Consider the following 19,795-nt stretch of genomic DNA (forward strand, 5'->3'; position numbering starts at 1 on the left):
TCAACAGAAATGCGAAGTAAAGGATGCCACAGAGATGGACAAAGCATGAACCCAATGCTGCCCACATTTAAAAACAAGCAGTTTAACATGTATGAGTTGCCCATGGAAGCCCTAAAATATTATTACACATGCCACTTGTAAGGAACTGAGAAGTCATGCTCCAATAAAACAACTTTGACACTAAATTATGTGCTAAATCTTCAGCTGATCCAAGTTATGTAGCTAAGCTGTAAAGCAATGCTCTGGCCCCTATGTTGAAAAATATTTCTGCATTTTTACAAATGGAGTTCATTTTCATAGTACCTCTCTTTAAAAAGAAAGCTAAACAAAACCTTTCACATGTACTGAAAAGTGTTCAAAAACCCACAGATGGATTCTTATCCTCTATGCAGTCTATCAAATCAAATTAATTGGCTTATTAAAGACAGAACTATGGAGGCACTGTGTTCATTATGCCACATACTGACCATGAAAACTTTATTACAGGAAATATGGAGAAACAAAGATGCAAATGTTGAATGCATAGTGAATTGAATGTATACAGACCAATATTTACACATGAGTACTACAAGTTTACTTTTCCCTAATATTTTTATATAATAAAAATTTAATTGACTTCAAAACTCGAAAACATAACTGATATCAATACAATTTTCTGTGTCAAACTTACAGCAATGATTCATTTTGATAGCTTGGTATGTTTGCCAAAAATATGATCTCAAATTCAGAGGAATCAGATCTCAACTTCCCTGAACATTTTTTATATAAAAGTACTGTGTTTATTTCCTTTAACTTGCCAATAAAATAAGTCATTCATGTATAGACAGTGACTGATACTAGAGTTTAACCAACATACTGTGCACATGCTTTTAAACTGAAAATACTGGTAAGATATTTTCAAATATAATCTGCAAATATATAGATTGTACAGATGAAGCAGCACCAGGTAAATACAGTATATAAAAATCATGTATTTAATGAAGCATACATTTGTATTACAGGATACAATTATAGTTTTGCCAACAGGTTTCTGAATTAAAAATGTATTTTAAAGGAAATTTAAAATATATTACTGTCAGGTGATCCAAAGGATTTATAAAAAACAAAATCTACAACAGAAACAAACATAAATACCTGGGGATTTGTAACTTAAAGCCCTTATCTTTCAGTCTGATCTGCTATGACAGAGACACATGTTTGCACAGGGAAAAAAAACAATAGAGGTTTGCATAAGTCTTAGGCTCTGACTATGCAGGCCTAATCAGCTTTGCAAACTACTGCATAGGTGCATCTACTCATAGAGATCAGATTTCAGGATGCAGGACTTCAAATCAGCCACACCAATGTTCAAAGCAAACACTCTGGGTTGATTTATGCTACTGTAACTCAAGGGGGAAAGGACAAGATACAAAGATTTCTCAGTGTCTGACTGACAACTTCCCTCAAACTTTTTCCCTAAATTAAAAGTTGCATTTAAACCATACAGATAATGAGGATTTTTGTCTACATTGACCTTGAAAAACAGAACTGCAAATTGCAACCCACATTATAAAATACAATAAACTTCAAAGTGTTTCTGTAGAAATAAAAATATTAAAATAAATTTACTGAATTATGCTTATTCTTCACCTCTGTAAGTTATTGAAAAGGTGAGAAAGTGTCAGATATTTTGCTTTGATGTAACATGCTTAATATCAGTATTGTGCAAAATTGCAACTTAAGGATTATTTAGAATTTTGAAATCCCAACAAAATACAATTTTTTAAAGAGAAAAATACACTAAAATCATTTCACCTTTAAAAATGTTAGGAACTACTATTTGGTATGTTAAGCTTTGTTTTAAATCCATTCCATTTTTTACATTGAAATCTACTTTTCAAAATTGCAAATTGATTAAGTTTGGGTCTAAATTGATTTACAAATCATTGCATGTCAGTCAGCTCTGAATAATCACATTTATGTAACAGGCAAAAAAATCTGCTTAAAATCCTTGAACATTTTGCGTTCATTTCTTCATAATCTGTTCTCTGTTTAGCTACTCGCAGTGTGTGCATGCATACGTTTTGCTACATCATAGACGTAGGTTATGTCTGGTCGCTTCTCGGGATCTGGGTTGATGCACATATTAACTAATTGTCGCAGCTGGAAAAGGAAAATAATGTGTAAGAAGTCAACAAATATTAGCAGTTGAAAAAAGTGCTCTCTCACCTTCTTAAATAAATAAGACTGAAACTGTGAAAGCGTAGAACTGCATTCAGTTTTATAGTATATGGGACCTCTCTCTTCACTTTTACAATGTTTTAGAACCATGTTTTAGAGCAACCCTTTGGGCAGGTGTGCCACAATTTAGTGCTGCACCCTTCCCAAGTGCCACTCCAATCCTCTTCCCCTTGCTCTGCTTTCTGCTCCAAGTCTTGTGTTCCCTGCCTGCTCTGTTGCTCTGCTTTCTGCCCCATGCCCAATTTGCTGTGTTGTTTCCTGCTCCCTGAACTGTCTGCCGCTGTACTGCCTGTCTTCTCCTTAACCTGATGCATGCTGCTCACAGAGGCTGCCGTGACACCTATGCCGCAGGTTGGCAACCCTTGTTTTAGAGTAATGTCAAGAAAAAGTGGATAATATTTTGGTCTCAACTCTGCATGCTTGTGAATAAGTTTAGGTGTACATATCTAAATTGAATCATGGTAATGATTCCACATGTGTAAAAGGTTTGATGTGATAGCAACCCTTCAGTGGGTTTTGGATTCAGCATAATATTCTTTTAAGTGCACAACTTCTTGACAGAAACATACTCAAGAATGTTTCTATCTACTACTAGAGGAGTGGCCAACATGCAGTACATATGCCATAAGTGGCACAGAGGTGGCATGCAGTAGATCGGGGAGGGAGCAGGAAATACAAATAGGAAAGGAAGCAGAAAGCAAAGCAGCAGTTCTGGCAAGGAGTATAGGGCAGGAAGCAAAAGGAATGCAGCACATCAGGTAGGGGAAGAGGATCAATGTAGCACTGAGAAAGCGTGCAACTAATTTGTGGCAGGCCTGCCATAAATGATTGCTCCTCCCTGCCCACCCCCCCATACTAGTGCATGTTTTTATCATTAGACTACGCATCATGTTCATATAATTCTGTCAATTCACTGGTCTTTCAGAGATCACAAATTTAGAAGAAGGCATTCAGGAGAAAAGTTACCAGACTTTTTAACTACCTCCTGTTACCTTTTGGGGAATAAGAAAAACTTAGGATTTTTGTCCTCTGCTCAACAGCAAATATAGCAAAACCTTGGTACCATGATTCTTCAAAGGCACAACAGGCTGCATATTCAAATCTGCCTTCAAGTAGCAGTGGCCCAAACAATGCATAAATCACAGTAATACAAGCTATATTTCTGTACAGTTAAGACTACAAATTCAAATACTTGCATATCAGAAAACTTAGAAGTTGCCTGAACAATACTGCTTGTATTCTCCTGTAAAACATTTTTCCCATTTATGTGCTTTGCACATTCAGAGTCAGCCTTTATATTGCATGTAATTTTTTGCAATGAATCTACACAATCTACAGAAGGCTGATTTCATTTCTTCAATAGGGGGTTTCAATATTTTATTAAATGCAGATGTTTTTGAGTAGTACAGTTACTTCACTGTTGAAAAGGTAGCAATTTCATTTAAGGATAAAAGGATTTTCAATTTAAAGAAATTGTAATAGATTTGATATTAGAATCCTTTAAATATGTTACACTAATCATAGGAATTTAAGATAAATTATATTGCTTTTAACAGCCAATATATAAAAACCTGTTTCATTGACAGAAGCGAATAATGAGCTAGATCAGTGGTTTTCAACATTTTTTCATTTGTGGACCCCTAAAAAATTTCAAATGGAGGTGTGGACCCCTCTGAATTGCAAGTGTGCGTACTCGCATACTTTTGATTGATCATAGTTATCTTTCATGGACCCCTTAGACATAGTCTGCAGACCTCCAGGGGTCTGCGGACCACAGGTTGAGAACCACTGGGCTAGATCATTTGGAAGGGAGAGTGATGATGTTAAAAATATGTCTAATAAATAAAAAACTGTTATTTTTCAATACAAATTATGTGATGAAATAGATCTTCAATCCTGCATAAAATAAGTAGGAGGCTGAAAGAGAGGACAGATATATCAATAAACTCAAAAGCAGCTGCACAGCAACTGGGATGTCTTATATATGACACTGAAAATAGTAGGAAAGTCCAGAGTCCCAATTCTGCAGAATCTTGAGAACTGACCCCTACTTTTGAAAAAGAGAGAGATATAAAATTGAATCTCTCCCAAATTTGGCTGTGGTCCCATAGAGACTCATATACATGTACTTACTCTGTGCCTGTGAGAAGGCAACTGGATTGCTCAGTGCATAAAAGTCATGCTAAGATCCTTGCAGAACTAAAACTTATAGCCATAGGTAGAGGAATGAAAAATACTGCACAACACACCTGAACTGAGTCTTCAAAAAGATTTAAAATATGAACATGATAGGGTGCTTTGCTCAGACAGGTCATTCTGTGCCATGTCTTATGATGCCCACTACAATTGGAAGTGACATTCACAGAAACTGACAAATGGATGATAAAAGCTGCTACTACAGACCCACAATCTTTGAATGACTCGGTGATCTTCCCCTCAAATTGAACATCTATTCCCCTGCAAGTGCATATTTCAGCCCCAAAATCTTGGTCTAGTGGTTGTATTTACCAAATTGCACTATGGAAATACCACTAAGAAGTGAATTCTCTGATTCCTTGAAGCTTTGTATCAAGGTGTTGACAGAAGTTAACTGAAAAAAATTAAAATGACAAATGTCCTTTGAAACATTCCAAAAGCAGATGCAGCACTCCAAAATAGTACCTCTTTAAATGATGTACCATTGTGAAGCATTTCTTGTTATATGAAAGGGGCATCATAGGTCTTCCAAAATCCCATAGTGCTCTGCTCTCCCTTCCCCCACCTCCACAGGGAGGTGTCACCCAGTCGCAGGCTGAGTGACAGCAGACAAGCCAGCAGAACTTGACAGTATGACTCCCAACCCCAAACTGCTTTCTCTTCTCTCCTCCCTCTCATCAGAGCAGAGATATAGAAGGGACTGGAGTTGAAAAACCCAGTCATGTTGTTGGGTCCCTTGGTGCTGAGGATCCCATGTCCTACGACTGCATCAGCACTCAGGGACCCAGTGATAATGTTGGATTTTTTTACCACAGTTCCCTCTAACTCTGCTCTGATGAGAGGGAGGAAAGGAAAAAAGTTGATTGGAGCTTAAGAGTCATAATCGGGGTGATGGACAGCCAGTGAACCTCCACTGCCTCCCCCGTACTCACTCATAGACATTCTCCACTCCCTCTAGTGCCCCTGGGCTGGAAAGTGTTTTGAAATGTTCCAACAAGGGGCACCACATGGGCTGGCTGAAATGTTCCCTTTTGAAGCATTTCCCAGGCCATTTCAGTTAAAAATGTTTCAGTTGTTACTTCTGTCTACACCCTCAGTCTTCTGAGAGGCATGGAGTCAGGAGTCATGTTGGACTCTTTTATACAGTACTCTGCTTCTTTACATACATTAAGGAGTATCTATTTCTCTAAGAGGCTTCTTTATCAAATACCTCTGATGCATGCAACATTACAGATGAGCAGAATTTGAGAATCCCCTTGGAACAGACAATGGGATACCAGTGTTAGTAGGCTATGGTGAAAGAAAACTGATGTTCCCTATCTAGCATGGTCTAGCTAAAAAGCTATGCACTGAAAGACTAGAGTTGTGACTGAGCTGGAAGGGCCTCCCATTTCATCCCCAAATTATGCCATTCTTTGGCTCTTTCCTTAACCTCCTTTATGTTTTTAGTACAATGACTATCTTCAGCCTGGAGCTTAGCCTGATACAGGAGCAGCAGGACACATTTTCTTTAACTGTAACAGGTTTGTCAGTCACCAAATAAATGTGTCCCTGAAGTCATAAAAAACCCCAAACCACTAAACCACGAATGGCAAGAACTCTGCACTGTTAGCCAGGTGAAAAACTAGAAATGTTGTTAAAGATTCCAGTTTAAAAAAAAACTGTAGTTGTTCAAAGTGAAGAGACCCTTGTTGCTTGCTTTCTTCATCTAGACAGGAAAGTCAGCAGAGAATACATTACCAATCTAAATCTGCTGGCCATTTTTTGGCCTAAATATTTCTAGTGATTGTACAAAATCTCTTTAAAACCTCTGTACTTTTGAGAAATTACAAAGCACCCAAATCATGATACATAAAGGGATGTGATAAATGCAATGGCCAATATCTTAAAATAGTTATTTTGGAGAGGGACAGAAACTACACAAAGTGGTATAAGTGGTAGTCTCAAATGATAAGAGACAAACAATCTGAATATTACCTATATTTCTTATTTTGTATAGTAGCCAGAGACCACTTTAATACTAACAGCTCAAATACCATAATAATGAGCACATTTCTCTCTTTTACATGACCATTTTCATGTGAAAGCATAAATGAAGAACGTCAGAATTGCTATATTGTGTCAGCCCAAAGTCTAGCCTAATATCCTGTTTCTAAGGGTAGGGACAGAAATTACTGGCATAAGTGATTGGGAACCAGTTCAAATCTGTAACACAACAGAAGTTCAGTGTACATAAACCTCTTTCAAAATGTGTGAAACTGGTTTAAGATAAACCTGGATGGATATAGTATCAGACTTGAACTTCTGTCCCACATCACCTCACAGTCCCCAGCATCCCAGGATTCCTTGTACCTCTCCTGCAAGCCCCCCCTTGCAGGGTGGGTGGACTAGCCTTGGCCCAAGCTGTCTGCTCCAGCTGATGAGGGAGGCATTTTCTATCACCCCCCGGCTTCTGTCTTGGGCCACTGCAGGTGTGTAGCTGAATTTCTGGAATCAAAAGTGAATGTCTGTTCACTTGTTTATAGGTTTGTAACAGGGGGCTTCCTCGGGGCCAGTCTACCAATGGCCCGCCCACCTGTTTCTGGGCCAACCGCCCGCCTTCTTTCCTGCCATGCCTTGATGATATATAATTATGGTATTAATTAGGCAGGAGGCTGCCCATTTTTTTGCCCTGATGGGGCGCTATCTGCGGCTCCATTCCCCTTCTACACCGCAGCCCAAGCCTCACAGATGGCATCCACTATTCTTAACATCACCAGCCCCACACTGGGCCCCAGAATCCTCCATTCTAAACCCCCAACTAGATCCCTCCAATCAGGCAGTCTAATCTGCCCTCATTCTGGGCTGCCTAGCTCCCTGAACTATTCCCCCTCTTGGGCGTGGTCCCCCTGAGACCTCTGGCCACAGGCCCTGGCCTCGCCTCTAAGGCCAGTCAAAAGCCCCAGGCCCTCAGCTCAGGTGTCCTTCGTGGTGGGCCCTGGCCCCTTTGACCCTTCCAGTCCTGGCCCCAGCATTGACCAGTTAAGGGATTTCAAGTCAGGTCTCTGGCCCTGTAGCCCCCTCTCTAACTTGGGTCTGCCTTCTTGACCCTTCTATGGGGTAACCCACCCAGCTGTGGGAACTGGAGTTATTAAGGCGCCCCAACGTGCCTTTCACCGGGGTGGTAACTGGCCTGGCATTTCCTGGAGGCTCCCGCACCACTGGGAGCCCCACCAGGCCACCCACTCCCGGCAGGATGTAGTTTTAGGTTATGCCTAGGACCAGGGGCCTGGTTATTCCCTACAGCTCCTGCCTTTACCTCCAGGTGTTGTATGTAGCCAGGTGATGTTTCTGCCTAGTCTGCCAGCAGCAAACTGCTGTGTTTATATAGGCGGCCAGAGATCTAAAATGGCCGCTGCCATCAAGCACCTGCTGGCTGCTTGGCTCAGCCCTTAAAGTGGCAGGCACCAGCGGTGTCCTGCCACAAGGTTGAATCTACGCAGTTTAGACTAACCTGTGAAGAGTGAATCAATAATGATTGATTGAGCTTTGGGCTTTTTGGCTGTCTGTACTCAGCCCTTGAGTCTATTGACTGTGATGATCTACCTAGATATTCCTTAATGGGACCTAATTTTTACCAAGCACCTGCTCCATGAAAACCTGGGCTCCTGAATCAAATGCTGGGGCAATATGTTATAACTTTACTAGAAGTTTACTGGTCAGCACTTTATAGTTCTGGGAGGTTGAGGCAGACGGAAGTGGACATCACGCTATAAGTTTGGGGGTAAATTTCCATCACGTTTTCTCATGTCAAATACAATATACTATAATAAAAAGTTAGACCTGCAACAAGTTAATTCAATTATCAGATAACATAATTTTACATGCCAGTTGTACCTCAGAACTAATTAAAATTAGCATTCAGGAAGTTTTTCTAAACAGATCTGCATTATGTAAATAAAGTCTGAAAGGATGCAGGAATCAATGTATAGTGAGTTTTTTCTTTCATTAAATTAATTCTCAGAGAATATCAGCATTCAGGTAGGTTTCAGTGGGTACGTCTGCACAAGATGCTGACTGAGTAGCAGCCGAATATTACCACGCAGTAGCGCATCACAGCACTAACAGTGCTAATATCTACTGTGTGTTAGTATTAGGCTACTGCGCAGTAGCGTGACTTAAAAGACATTCGCCAGCACTACTGCATAGTAACTCCGGTTACTGTGTGTTTATTTAGTACTTGCCTACACAAGTACTAAATGTGTGGAAATCACTATGCAGTAGCATCTTATGTAAACGTACCCAGTGATACCTGAACTTTACTGATGAGTTGAGTGTACTTCCAACCTGGACAAAGTTTGAGATCTACATTTTCTAGTTTCCAATGTATACAGTACTATTGTGCTCTGACACATAGTTTGTCTCTTCATTAGCAGTTCCAAAACTGCACAATATTTTCATTCAACTTAAAAAAATATATTTTGGGGGACATAACACCTATTTTTCAAAATATTTTATAACAGATATGAATCTTTATGTTAGGATAGATCAAAGCAACACAACTGCATTCTCTATTAATACTTGATAGCTAACTTTTTTGCTAATGAATTATTTCCATGTTATAAAGGATACTGGAGTTCTTGCTCTCTTACTGTATCACAAAAGTAGTCCGAAATATATATATATATATATTTTAACTGAAGTGTCTGAGCATACTCTGTTTAGAAATGAAGAAAATATAACATGTTTTGTTTTGTATCTGCTTTCAAAACTAGAAACTATACAGAGGTAAGTAAAAGTGAAATCTATTTCCCTTTCCCAACTCTAAGACCTTCTATCTGGGCCAGACTTTGATATTTGCCCCTTGGCTGAGAATCCGCATATCCAACTTCACACTTAGCTGCAGTGAAGTAGCCCTGCAGGCAGGCCGACTTCAACGAACCACTAGTGGTATCATCATTAAAATCCTGCTGAAGGTCACCATGGTAACCGCCTGCTGAGGCTTCGCTGCTACACTCGGCATCTCCTAATCAGCTACCATGTGAAATGCAAATTCAGACAGTCTGAAAATTAGTCAAGAAGAATAGAGGATGAGGATGCAGATATGTGAAATATTCATGCGCTTCATGGAAAAAGGAAGACAGCATGAATGACACAACAAAGAACGGCCCCTGACATTCTTGCTATCATTTTGCATTATTGTTCACACCCTACTGTATTTCTAGGCCTGCAGTTCTGAAGTTGGTTATATGAACTGCCATATTTGTATTCTATAAAAAATAATAATTAAAAGTGGCCATTGTAAAACAATTAATTGGAAAGCCACAGAAAGAGATATGCTGCCCAAACTAGATCGAGCATCATTAAACCCTTCAGAAAAGTCATTTATTTAGCCTTTTTAAGTTTGGTTTTTATTTCAGAGAGGAAAAAAATGTCACCATAAATGTGACAAAACAAAAAACTGGACAGCAATCTTTTATTAATAGCCCCACCACTGTCTTTGAAAACAATAGATTCAGGATTCAGATTACAACTTTCATTCCATAAACAAAGTTGCACAAAGCTTTATGTTTATTAAAATATTTCAGATATAATGTTTATATGAATTTCCAACACAATGTTTAATTCATGGAACTGAATTAAATTAGAATTGGTTGCTAATCTCTCTCCCTGGGTTTGCCGCTTGTATCGCTTTGCCCCCTTCCTTTCAAAGTGGGAAAGTATTTCAAAACTAGCACTTCAGTACATTAACAAGCAAGCATTTATATTTTTCTCATCCTATTACGTTGGTCCTGGAAAAAAATGTTTACAGCTATTTTATTCCCTTTTTCCCCCCCATCTAATTTATTCCCACCCCCTCGCCCCCCGCCTCCCCAATGTCCCCACCCGCCAAAACATTGATGCATTAATGACAGTAAATAAAACTATTAGCATGGAATCAAGGCAGGTACTTTGGGGGCATATGCATCTCAAATTAGCTCTGAGTATTGCCCTATAATCCTAATCTGCAAATCTTCTGTGACTACAGCTATGGGCCATTAAAATTTGGAATGTGTCAAATGTGCCAAACTGATATTTTTATAATGTAGATACAAATGGAGTCAAAACAACTCTGAGAGCTAGAGTGCTGGATTTTAATCTCATATAGATGACTATGGAAGAAGGGCTACTGCATCAATTTATTGTCATGAATAACCTCATATAGTTGAGCTTTTAGAAATACATAATATAGATATACAGTTCAATACCACTACAACACGCAGCAGAACTCATTGTGCTGTTTGGAAAAGCACCCTTTATCATACTTGTTAGAAAGCTTTAAAAAAAAAAAAAAAAATATATATATATATATATATGGTGAACATATATATATCTGCTGCATGTTGTAATGGGGTGCATTGTATACACATACAACCCCCCCATTACAACATGAACACACACACACACTCGTTCACCATGCAATAGAGAGAACTATGGTCCCTTGATTAACAATTCAAACAAATTAGAAAATACTGGATGTTCCAGCCATTAAATCCAATGATTTAAAAATGACCAGAAATGGCATTCTAGACTAACATTTAGGCAAGCTGAACAAAATTCACAGGACCAGCTCCTCAGGTGACATAACTCAGTACAGATCTACCAACTTACTGAACCTATAGAATGACTGTATAAAATATGGATTTGTTCACAGAAAGGAAAATTACTTACTTCCTCTGAATAGTGATCTGAAGGGAGAGGTGGATAGTCACACTGTTCTATTTTCTTGCACAAGGAGTACAAGTTCATTTTGTCACCATAAAAGGGACTCTGCAGAGCAGCCATCTGTTTAAAAAATATTAAGATGTCCATTCATTTTTTTTAAAACATTTCTTTAGAAAAAATCTATTTTAGCATTACATTTGAAGCATTTTTATAGCTACAATAACTTATATTTGTAGTGTAAAACTTCACATAAATCAGTTCACTTATTTAAATGTTCTGATCCTGATCACAGTACCGATACTGTAATAATTGGTATCTATTTCACAATATAGTTTTACTTGTTTTTTCTTACTAGATTATTAGTCCACTAGACTAACAAGCAAAACCTTTTTCTGTTTATGTTAAGTATTCTTGCCCCACAGCAAAAGAGATGAAAGAAAACATTTTCCCTAAAAGACCTGTTGAAAACAACTGCACATCTTACTTATTTGAATATAAATTTGATCTAATGCAATTATCTGTATTTAAGATGTTGGGTTGCAGCATTAGCTTTTATACTTGCATTTAAATACTGAATTATGGTTTAAAAAGTAAAGGTTAAGAAAACTAGAGAGAATACTATCGTATTATTTCAGTTAGTTTAAAAAAAAAAAAATGTAGTCTCAGTTCCATATGGAATTCCGTGATCTATTCCAAAAATCTGTCCAAACTATATTAAAAGTATAGTCTCTAATAGTAGCTCACAATTCCTTTAAAAAAAACCCCAAACAAATCTCAGGTCTGTGAGCATCAGTACAATTTCCATGTGAAACTAAGAACTATAAGTATCTCTGTCTGAGAAAGAATGTTAAAGAAATGGGCAACTGAAAAATGACATTAGTGAACCCACCCATTTAAAGCTATGGTGAAACAGAATATTTAAAGTGCAAACAAATTATTGTGGCTAGTGGGATTATACATTTTAAAAATTCATTTAAAATCTCTGCATTCAGTTTGAAACCTTCTTAATCTTTGAACCACAACAGTATGAATACTGCTCTGAGTGCAATGCTGCCCCAAAGTCAGTCACCCTTTTCTACATGTGCTAATAAGTTTGATTTTGGAAGGACAATGTGTACATTCCCCAGACAGGCAGAGTATGTGTGAAACACGCTAGTCCATGCTGTGCTACTCAGTGAGCTTCAGCAGGGACAGGACAAGCTGAAAATGGCTCTCATCTGTCTTATAGTCTTCCAGATATAACTTTAACTCTTTCATGGTTTAAGCACTGTTGATATTATGATGGAAACATATGAAAGAAAAATAATCAAAAATGTATTTTATCAACATCTGCATTAAAATGGATATAAAAATCCTTCAAATAGTTTGGTATATTATTTTAATACTAACTTGAAATAAAAATAACATATGTTAAAGGTCCCACTACACATATAATAGTGCACTCCCACAAATCATTCTAGAGCTACATTACACTGATAATGGTAATGCCTATATTCACATGACAGTAATTTCCTACTTTATTTTAAAAAGAAAATGTTAAAATGCAGAATAAAGAATAAAAATCAACTACAAAATCTACATGCCAGCGGAAAGTCTAAATAAATGCACAGAACTCATTTTCTTACACTAGGTATTCATTAAAAAGTACTTTTGTTTGAATGCTGCAGAGTGTTAAAAAAAATTCTGAATGTCCCCTAAGGAGTTAAAACAGGAATACTATATTTTCATGCATCTCCTGCTTTGACAGATGAAAAATGTCAACTGTCCTGTTTTTATTTTCAAGCTTTTGCACTATTCATCTGGTTCATTAGTGCATCTCGCTGCTGCCCCTGACAGCTGCTCGCCCTCTCCTCCCAGCAGCTGAATTTTTCAGGCTAATTTGATCCTCCACACTGAGACGATCGCTAGAATGATTGACTTGCTCCCTGACCTCCAGGGTCTGACTTTCCTGATTAGTATTCTGGGGGTGTCTGAGGGACGAAAGCCCACTGTCTGTCTTCGGGGCTGGTGGCAGCTCTCTCTCTATCTTTTTTTTTTTTGAACTGTAAGCCACCAACCTACAACCCTGTAAGGATGCAATTGCTACGCTGAACAATAAAAGGGAATGTGTAAAACCTACTTTTCCATGTAAAGGTCCATGTAGCAAAAGCACAGCATCTTGATTTTAATTAGTAAAGTCTACTTTGTTGCATATCAATTAAAATTCCAGTGGCAGTATTTTTCAGTTTCAGGAATACATGAAAGTCCAAAACATACCTAAAAAAAAATCTTAGTAGCCATGCAATTTTTATATTTAGTAAAATGTAAACAGATTACAGAATAATAATATAAGTATATATTAACTTTAGTTAATATTTAAAAAATTAAAAAATGAAGTTACATTAATGCATAAAATTTAATGTCAATTACATCTTTATTGAGAGGTCATGAATATGCTATCTTCCCCCCACCCCCAACTAAACTGAAAAGGATCCAAAAATGTATTCCAATAGATCTTAGCCAAAAGGCTGAGAATTAAACATAAAATTAATACAATACGTGCTTTAAAATGCAAATTATACGCAAAATATGTTGCACAAAGAGGCAGAGGGAATGAGATAGAGTTACCTTTAAACCCAATTTTATTTTAAAGGAAGTTTCAATTTCAGCATGCAACAAGCTTAAACAATGGTTAAGCACCCCTAATAAAGAAAGTAAACTTGAAGAGCTGAAGAGATAGGTAACAGTTATTATTAAACTCCTTTAGTCTTCATATTTATTTTACAGTATAGAACAGACTGAACGGTGTTAATTTGGAGAATTCTGCTTAGAGGAAAATGTAAAATTGCAATTATATTAAAAACAGGAAAATGCTAATTATTAGCCCATAACTTGAGAGATTCTCAAGCCCCCCCCCATAAATAAGGAACAAAATTATAATCAATCAACACATTATAACCAGTCTAGCATGCTCAATGTATCAAAAGCATAATATAACTGCAAAAAAGCAGCATAACATGTTACAAAACTAAGCTACATTTTGAAGATTTTTAGATGCATTTAAATATGTATTTTATAATTGCAGTAGAAGAAATCTAACAATTTTTCCATTCTCTCCATATCTTATTTAAATACTAATTCAGTATTTAAACTTTTTAAGCTACTGAAAATAATCTAGTGCCATATGGAAACTCTAATAATCACTGGAATAAAAATATTCAAAAGGAGGCATTTCCTAGCTTATTAGAGATGAAGATACAGCTTCTCTTTCAACAAGACCACAGCCTGGTATCTATTTTATGGAAATAATCTTCAAACAGGATTCACAATAATAACTTTGAAGTAGCCACCCTAAAAATATAAAAACCCCAAATGCATATACCGTATTATATACAGTGCATACAGTACCAACAGGCCTATTTAGGGACAAGAGTTTTTGTGAGCAATAAATCACATTGATTCCAACGTGGTAACTTTTTGTTCTGGATTATAAATTAATTTCAAAGCCCAATTAATGGTAATTATTTATTCAATATTTTTATTATTTATCTATAAGGTTTTTTTTAAGTTTCCAAAAGTTACCAGGAAAGCTAATGACATCAGAATATTCTCAAGGCCCTCATCCTGCAATGGGATTTCCTATTGTTTACACTTGTATTTGTGTAAACACTTTCATCTCTGTACTGAATATATACAGTGAACAGTGATAGGGGATAGGATAGTGATCCTGTTTCAGATGTATGTTTCAAATGCTATCACATGTGATATATTTACTCCTGTGAACAGTCCCAGTGACAGAACAATAACATTGTGTGATGACTTGAAATCTATGGGGCAAGAGCACAGCTTATTTGCACTGAGTTCTTCATAATAATGGCAATGAATTAATCAACCAAAAACATAAAAGATATTTAATACAAAAAGAGTGAAGTAAGTTCCCTTGAAGTCATATACTGTATATAGCTGTAACAGACTAAAAGTATTTCCTGCAGTATCCTACCTTACTCACAGGTGTTGATCCTTCTGGAAAACTTTAAGTGAGACTGCTGAATCACTGAGGCAGGTAGTGTATTACCTCAACCTGAATCTACACAGAGTGGATTTTGGATTTTTGGTTGGGCACCCTAAAGTAGGAAAGCCTAAGAAGCAACTCTGCTTCCTGAACGGACTCGGTTGAAATTCTCTTACTGTTAACATTTTGACCAGCCAAACTGAACACCAGCCTGGGGATAAGTTTTGATTCTAAATATGGGAAGGTTTATTTTGAGGCACAAGGCAAAGAGATGTAGTTGCTTTCAGTGATATAGCAGGCAAGGTTTTTCTTCTTATTATAAGTTTTTATTTGCAGATCTACAAAAAATACGCTGCAAAGACTGAGGATGTAGTTGCCTTGGGAGCCAATCTTGCAAGCCTCTCTCATTAGATTAAATTGAAGCATGTTCTGTTTTTACTTTGTCATCTCATTAAAAACATGTGAGTTTCCTAACTTGCATCTCCATTGTAGAATTAAAAAATTGACTAATTGCACCAGTTTTAAGCAAGGAAAACTCAAAACAAGATAGTAATTTTAACCTGTGCAATAAAACTAAGCTATAAAAATTAAACCAGTGAAACTTTTATGTATTGCAGTTTGATTTTTTTTTATCACTGAAGCTAGATTTCAGAACATTTGAAATGAACGAAATATACAAAAATAGCATTAACATTAATTAGCTGCACACACAACTATCAGTTATATTACATATTCATTTAATATATACATTGTTTTCAAAATGAGTTTAACTAAAACTAGTTAAAATGTGTGGAGGATATTAGCTTTTCATTACCCAGTCAAGTCTATGATCCTTACAGAATTAAGTCTGAAGACCTGATATTCAACAAATTACTGTCAACCTCTTCAGAAAGTTCACTAAAAGGCAAGTCTTGAGCAGGTCATTTATAATGCATCTTGTATTTCAAAATTATTGCAAGAGCTCACAATGTTGAATATAAAAATAAGGTTATCTATACTTCTGCATGACTTAAAACCAACTTCTCAATAAGAAGCAAAATTTATAGATTATAGAAAAATACCTGATACATTTTATAAACCAAAAGTACATGAACATATTAAGCTTACTGGATTTATCTATGTTACCTCATACAGCAGACAGCCTAGAGACCAGATGTCAGATTTGAAGTTGTATCCATTTTCATGTATTCTCTCAGGAGACATGTAATAAGGTGTACCCACTGCAATAAACGTAGAAGCATTTTTTGAATGAAAAAAATAGTTATGCTGAAATGCCATGCAATTGTAAATGTTAGATGGTTTTTAAAATTCTGTATCTTTATATACATGAATACTAATGATACAATTGATTTTTTTTTAATTGAAGATGAAGATAATGTAACTGAAGTGATAAAGACCAACAAAAATGTAGCCATTTCAATGAAGTGTTGAAAGACAATCTCTAATTTAAAAACTGTAAACAAATTGAAATCTGCTTATTTAAATAGCTTCCAAATTGCAAACTTTCACAAAATAGATATGAGATCTCTCTAAACTTTTTATCTTCAATAAAACATTTCTTCCCTTTTTAAATGCCTATAAATTAGAACTGGCTGAAATTACAACATTCTAAAAACTATTCTATTTTGAGATGAAAAACAACGTTTTTTAAAAGGTCCAGAAATATTTTTTCCCTTTTTTCCTAAAATAAAACCACATACACTTATAAAGACAACTGACACATTTTGCTATGGCGATCTGAAAACAAAATCAAGCCTCTGATAGGAAGGCAAGGATCTTGGAGTTTGGTAGCCAGGACTTACAGGCTCCACAACAAGGGTCTGCAAGCCCTGAAAGCCCCCAAATTACAGGGGATTTTATGGGCATCTGCTGCAGAGCTGGAGTTTCTAGTCACCCCACCTTTATAGCAGACTTGGGGTAATCCATAAGGCAGATCTGACTCAGTCACAGATCCTGGAGTTCCCAGTCCTGGAGCAGTCTTCTAGAGACCTTAAACAGCCACTCAGATTTCATTAAAAACAGCCAGAAGTTTATCAAAATAGATATATAGATATATATATATTTCCATGAAACTCTTCCATTTTGATGATACCACATTTTCTGATGAAAACTCCTTTCTTTAAAAATATCTAATTAACTCTTTTTCAAAATGCAGTATTGCCTGAAGGGTAATGATCAAAAGAAAAGTTAAAGAAAAATATTCCTTATCCCTCTGTAAAATTGGTCGGGTAAATTAATACAGTCAAACTCAGCCAGCAAAAGACACAAATGTCCACTCATTTTTATTTGAATTTTGCTGGAATGCTTACTAAAATATTCAAACTTGTATAAGTAAGTTGCACGTTCAATTAATCAAGCCCATTACAGCATATGTATCTGATAAATCAGTAGATAATATAAATTGGTATATCAAATAACAGTAACATTAGACTTAAAATTCAGACTATCCACTTGAACTTCTTGGGGAACACATATTACAAGAAAAATATTTAATTGGCTTCTGCATTTCTGAACTAGAATTTTGTTGAAACACAAATTATCAGTACAAATTTTGGAAATGGGATACAGATATAATATGGACCACTGCAAGTTTGAAGAAAAAGCATTTGAATAATCAAGGCTTATTGTATAGTTTAAAGGCAGAATTTTTTGCTTTTACAGAGTGCACAAGCTCACTCAATATTTTTATCGAATCATTTCCAAATGTGTGAACTTTTGTTTTATTTTATTGTGCTTGCCCTGATGATACACCATGTATTTTGTAAGGGTCCTCAAAGTAAATCATAGTTTTTTTTTCAGAAACAGAGGAAAGCATTTCTAGGATTTCTAAAGGTATAAATTCTAATTCTCAAATTAGAGATATGTCAGTACTATCTTACCACAGTCAGGCCATGGCTGCTGTAATTCATGGTTTTGACAAGGGTGGAAATACAACTTTGAGAACAACACCAATAATCACAAAATAGATCAGAACCGACAGAAAACAAACACAACCTTTTTCCAGATACACAGAGACACAGGCCATATGTCGTCTCTCAGTGAGGATCTGGCCCTGTAAGTATTTAAAAAGGAACTTTAAGTTTCAAGAATAGGTGGGTGTTGGCTCATGCTCCACAAAATACCTTTTAGCATTGGCCTGAATATGGGATCATCACAGCTGTCAACTGCAAAAAAGATCAAGAGTTTAAAATGGGTAGGGAGGTGAAAAACAGCATCTCAAAATGATGGAGTAGTGTGAAAACCACTGAACCTCTCGGGATGGTTCATATTTACTCTCAGCAGTGGATGGTCAAGAAGGGATTGACTTTTTCCTATGAAGGTAAGGGCTATGGTGCGAGTTTTATAGACACAAATATCAATAAAACGGTCAGAAAAAGAAGCGATACTGATTTATTGAAATGTTTAGCCTGTTATTCCAACCTAGATTCTCAATAGTAATATTTTTAAAGCATGTGCATTTAATGATGGTATTTTGACAACCTAAGTACTGTATTTGACAGTGTCTTTTATTTCAAGGTACCACATAAAGTTTTCAAATAATAATTAAAAAAAACCCCAGCTGTCAGAAAATGAAAACTGGAAATGGCAATTAAACAACAGTTTGGCTTGATATACTGTAGCACCTTTCATACTTTTATCATCCTTCTTGTACAACTTTTAAAACATAGCTGAGCTCACAGTTTCCAGGGGAAACACCACTTCCCAGATTTTCAATCATATTTTACCACTATTAAAAATACTATGATTTAGTATTTTTATATACTTTCCTTTGGCACAATTAATTCAATGTGGAAAAAAAAACAAGTTTAAAAAGTAATCTGGTTCTTAGCAAGTTACAGATATGCAGTTTTTGTTGCTCTAAGATATAAAGCAAGTAACTGGCAGCGAGTAATGTGCCAGATAGAGGCTTCACAGAATCCGCAGGGGGCAGCTGAAAACACTCAGGTTTGAAGGTTCATAGTTTACCAAAAGCAAAGGTAATTTTAACCAGTAGCTCTGGGAAACCCATTGATACATTAGGGGTTTGATATGAGTGTGAAAGATTGATGATAAGGAAAAAGAAGTACAAATGCTGGCATTTTACAGAGTTTAGCCTAGTATAACACCTTAGCTGCAATATAAACTGAAGCCTCCGATGACCAGCAAGAACAACAAAGCAAAGAAATTACAGCATAAACTCTTCCTCACTGAATTCATATAAGATACCTAATGATGTAGACAATATTGTTATAATACATTAAGACCAGTTTGGTTCATGATATGAACCAAAAAAAAATTTGATTATTTGTAAGGCATTGCAATTAGAATGTTAGAGATTTTTTGTTTTGCAATTCATTGCTAGTAACAATAATAGATTTAACTAAAACATGCTCTCTTCCTCAATCTTTTAAATATAAGAACAAAAGAGGTCTTCATCATGAGTACTGATATTGAACAAGACTGTGATTTTTTTAACCTTGCAAACTTTGTTGAAGCAGTGGATGTGATATAGCTTAACCTTAAGCTAGGTATCTGACACAGCTTCCCAAGATGTTCTCATAAGAAAGCTAAGGAAATGTAGTCTAGTTGAGATTCCTATAAAACGAGTGCATACATCATTAAATAATCATGCTGAAAGAGTAGTCATCAACAGGGATCCGGATTTTTCGTTTCCCACAGAAAAACGGAGTAAACCATGGATTTTACCTTTTACCAGAAGCAAAC

The 19,795-nt window shown here is 36.3% G+C and overlaps 1 protein-coding gene across 7 annotated transcripts in view; it reads right to left on the reverse strand.

Annotated features, from left to right (window-relative positions):
- Window positions 1-439: 439 nt before the first annotated feature.
- Window positions 440-19,795, reverse strand: part of NEK7 (NIMA related kinase 7) — a 132,151-nt gene continuing 112,795 nt past the window's right edge. For 3 of the 7 annotated variants that reach the window (XM_025206332.1, XM_025206331.1, XM_025206334.1), the window contains 5 exons: window positions 18,214-18,255; window positions 16,217-16,311; window positions 11,107-11,220; window positions 6,769-6,903; window positions 440-2,142 (listed from right to left, as the gene is read on the reverse strand). In XM_025206332.1, coding sequence (XP_025062117.1) covers window positions 2,032-2,142; window positions 6,769-6,903; window positions 11,107-11,220; window positions 16,217-16,311; window positions 18,214-18,255 — 497 coding nt within the window. In that variant the 3' untranslated portion in view covers window positions 440-2,031. Of the gene's footprint in view, window positions 2,143-6,734; window positions 6,904-11,106; window positions 11,221-16,216; window positions 16,312-18,213; window positions 18,256-19,795 lie in introns of all 7 variants that reach the window. The other 4 variants (XM_025206333.1, XM_025206330.1, XM_025206335.1 and 1 more) reach the window with 4 other exon arrangements.

Source organism: Alligator sinensis, unplaced genomic scaffold (assembly GCF_000455745.1).
Source record: "Alligator sinensis unplaced genomic scaffold, ASM45574v1 scaffold34_1, whole genome shotgun sequence".
NCBI lineage: Eukaryota > Metazoa > Chordata > Crocodylia > Alligatoridae > Alligator > Alligator sinensis.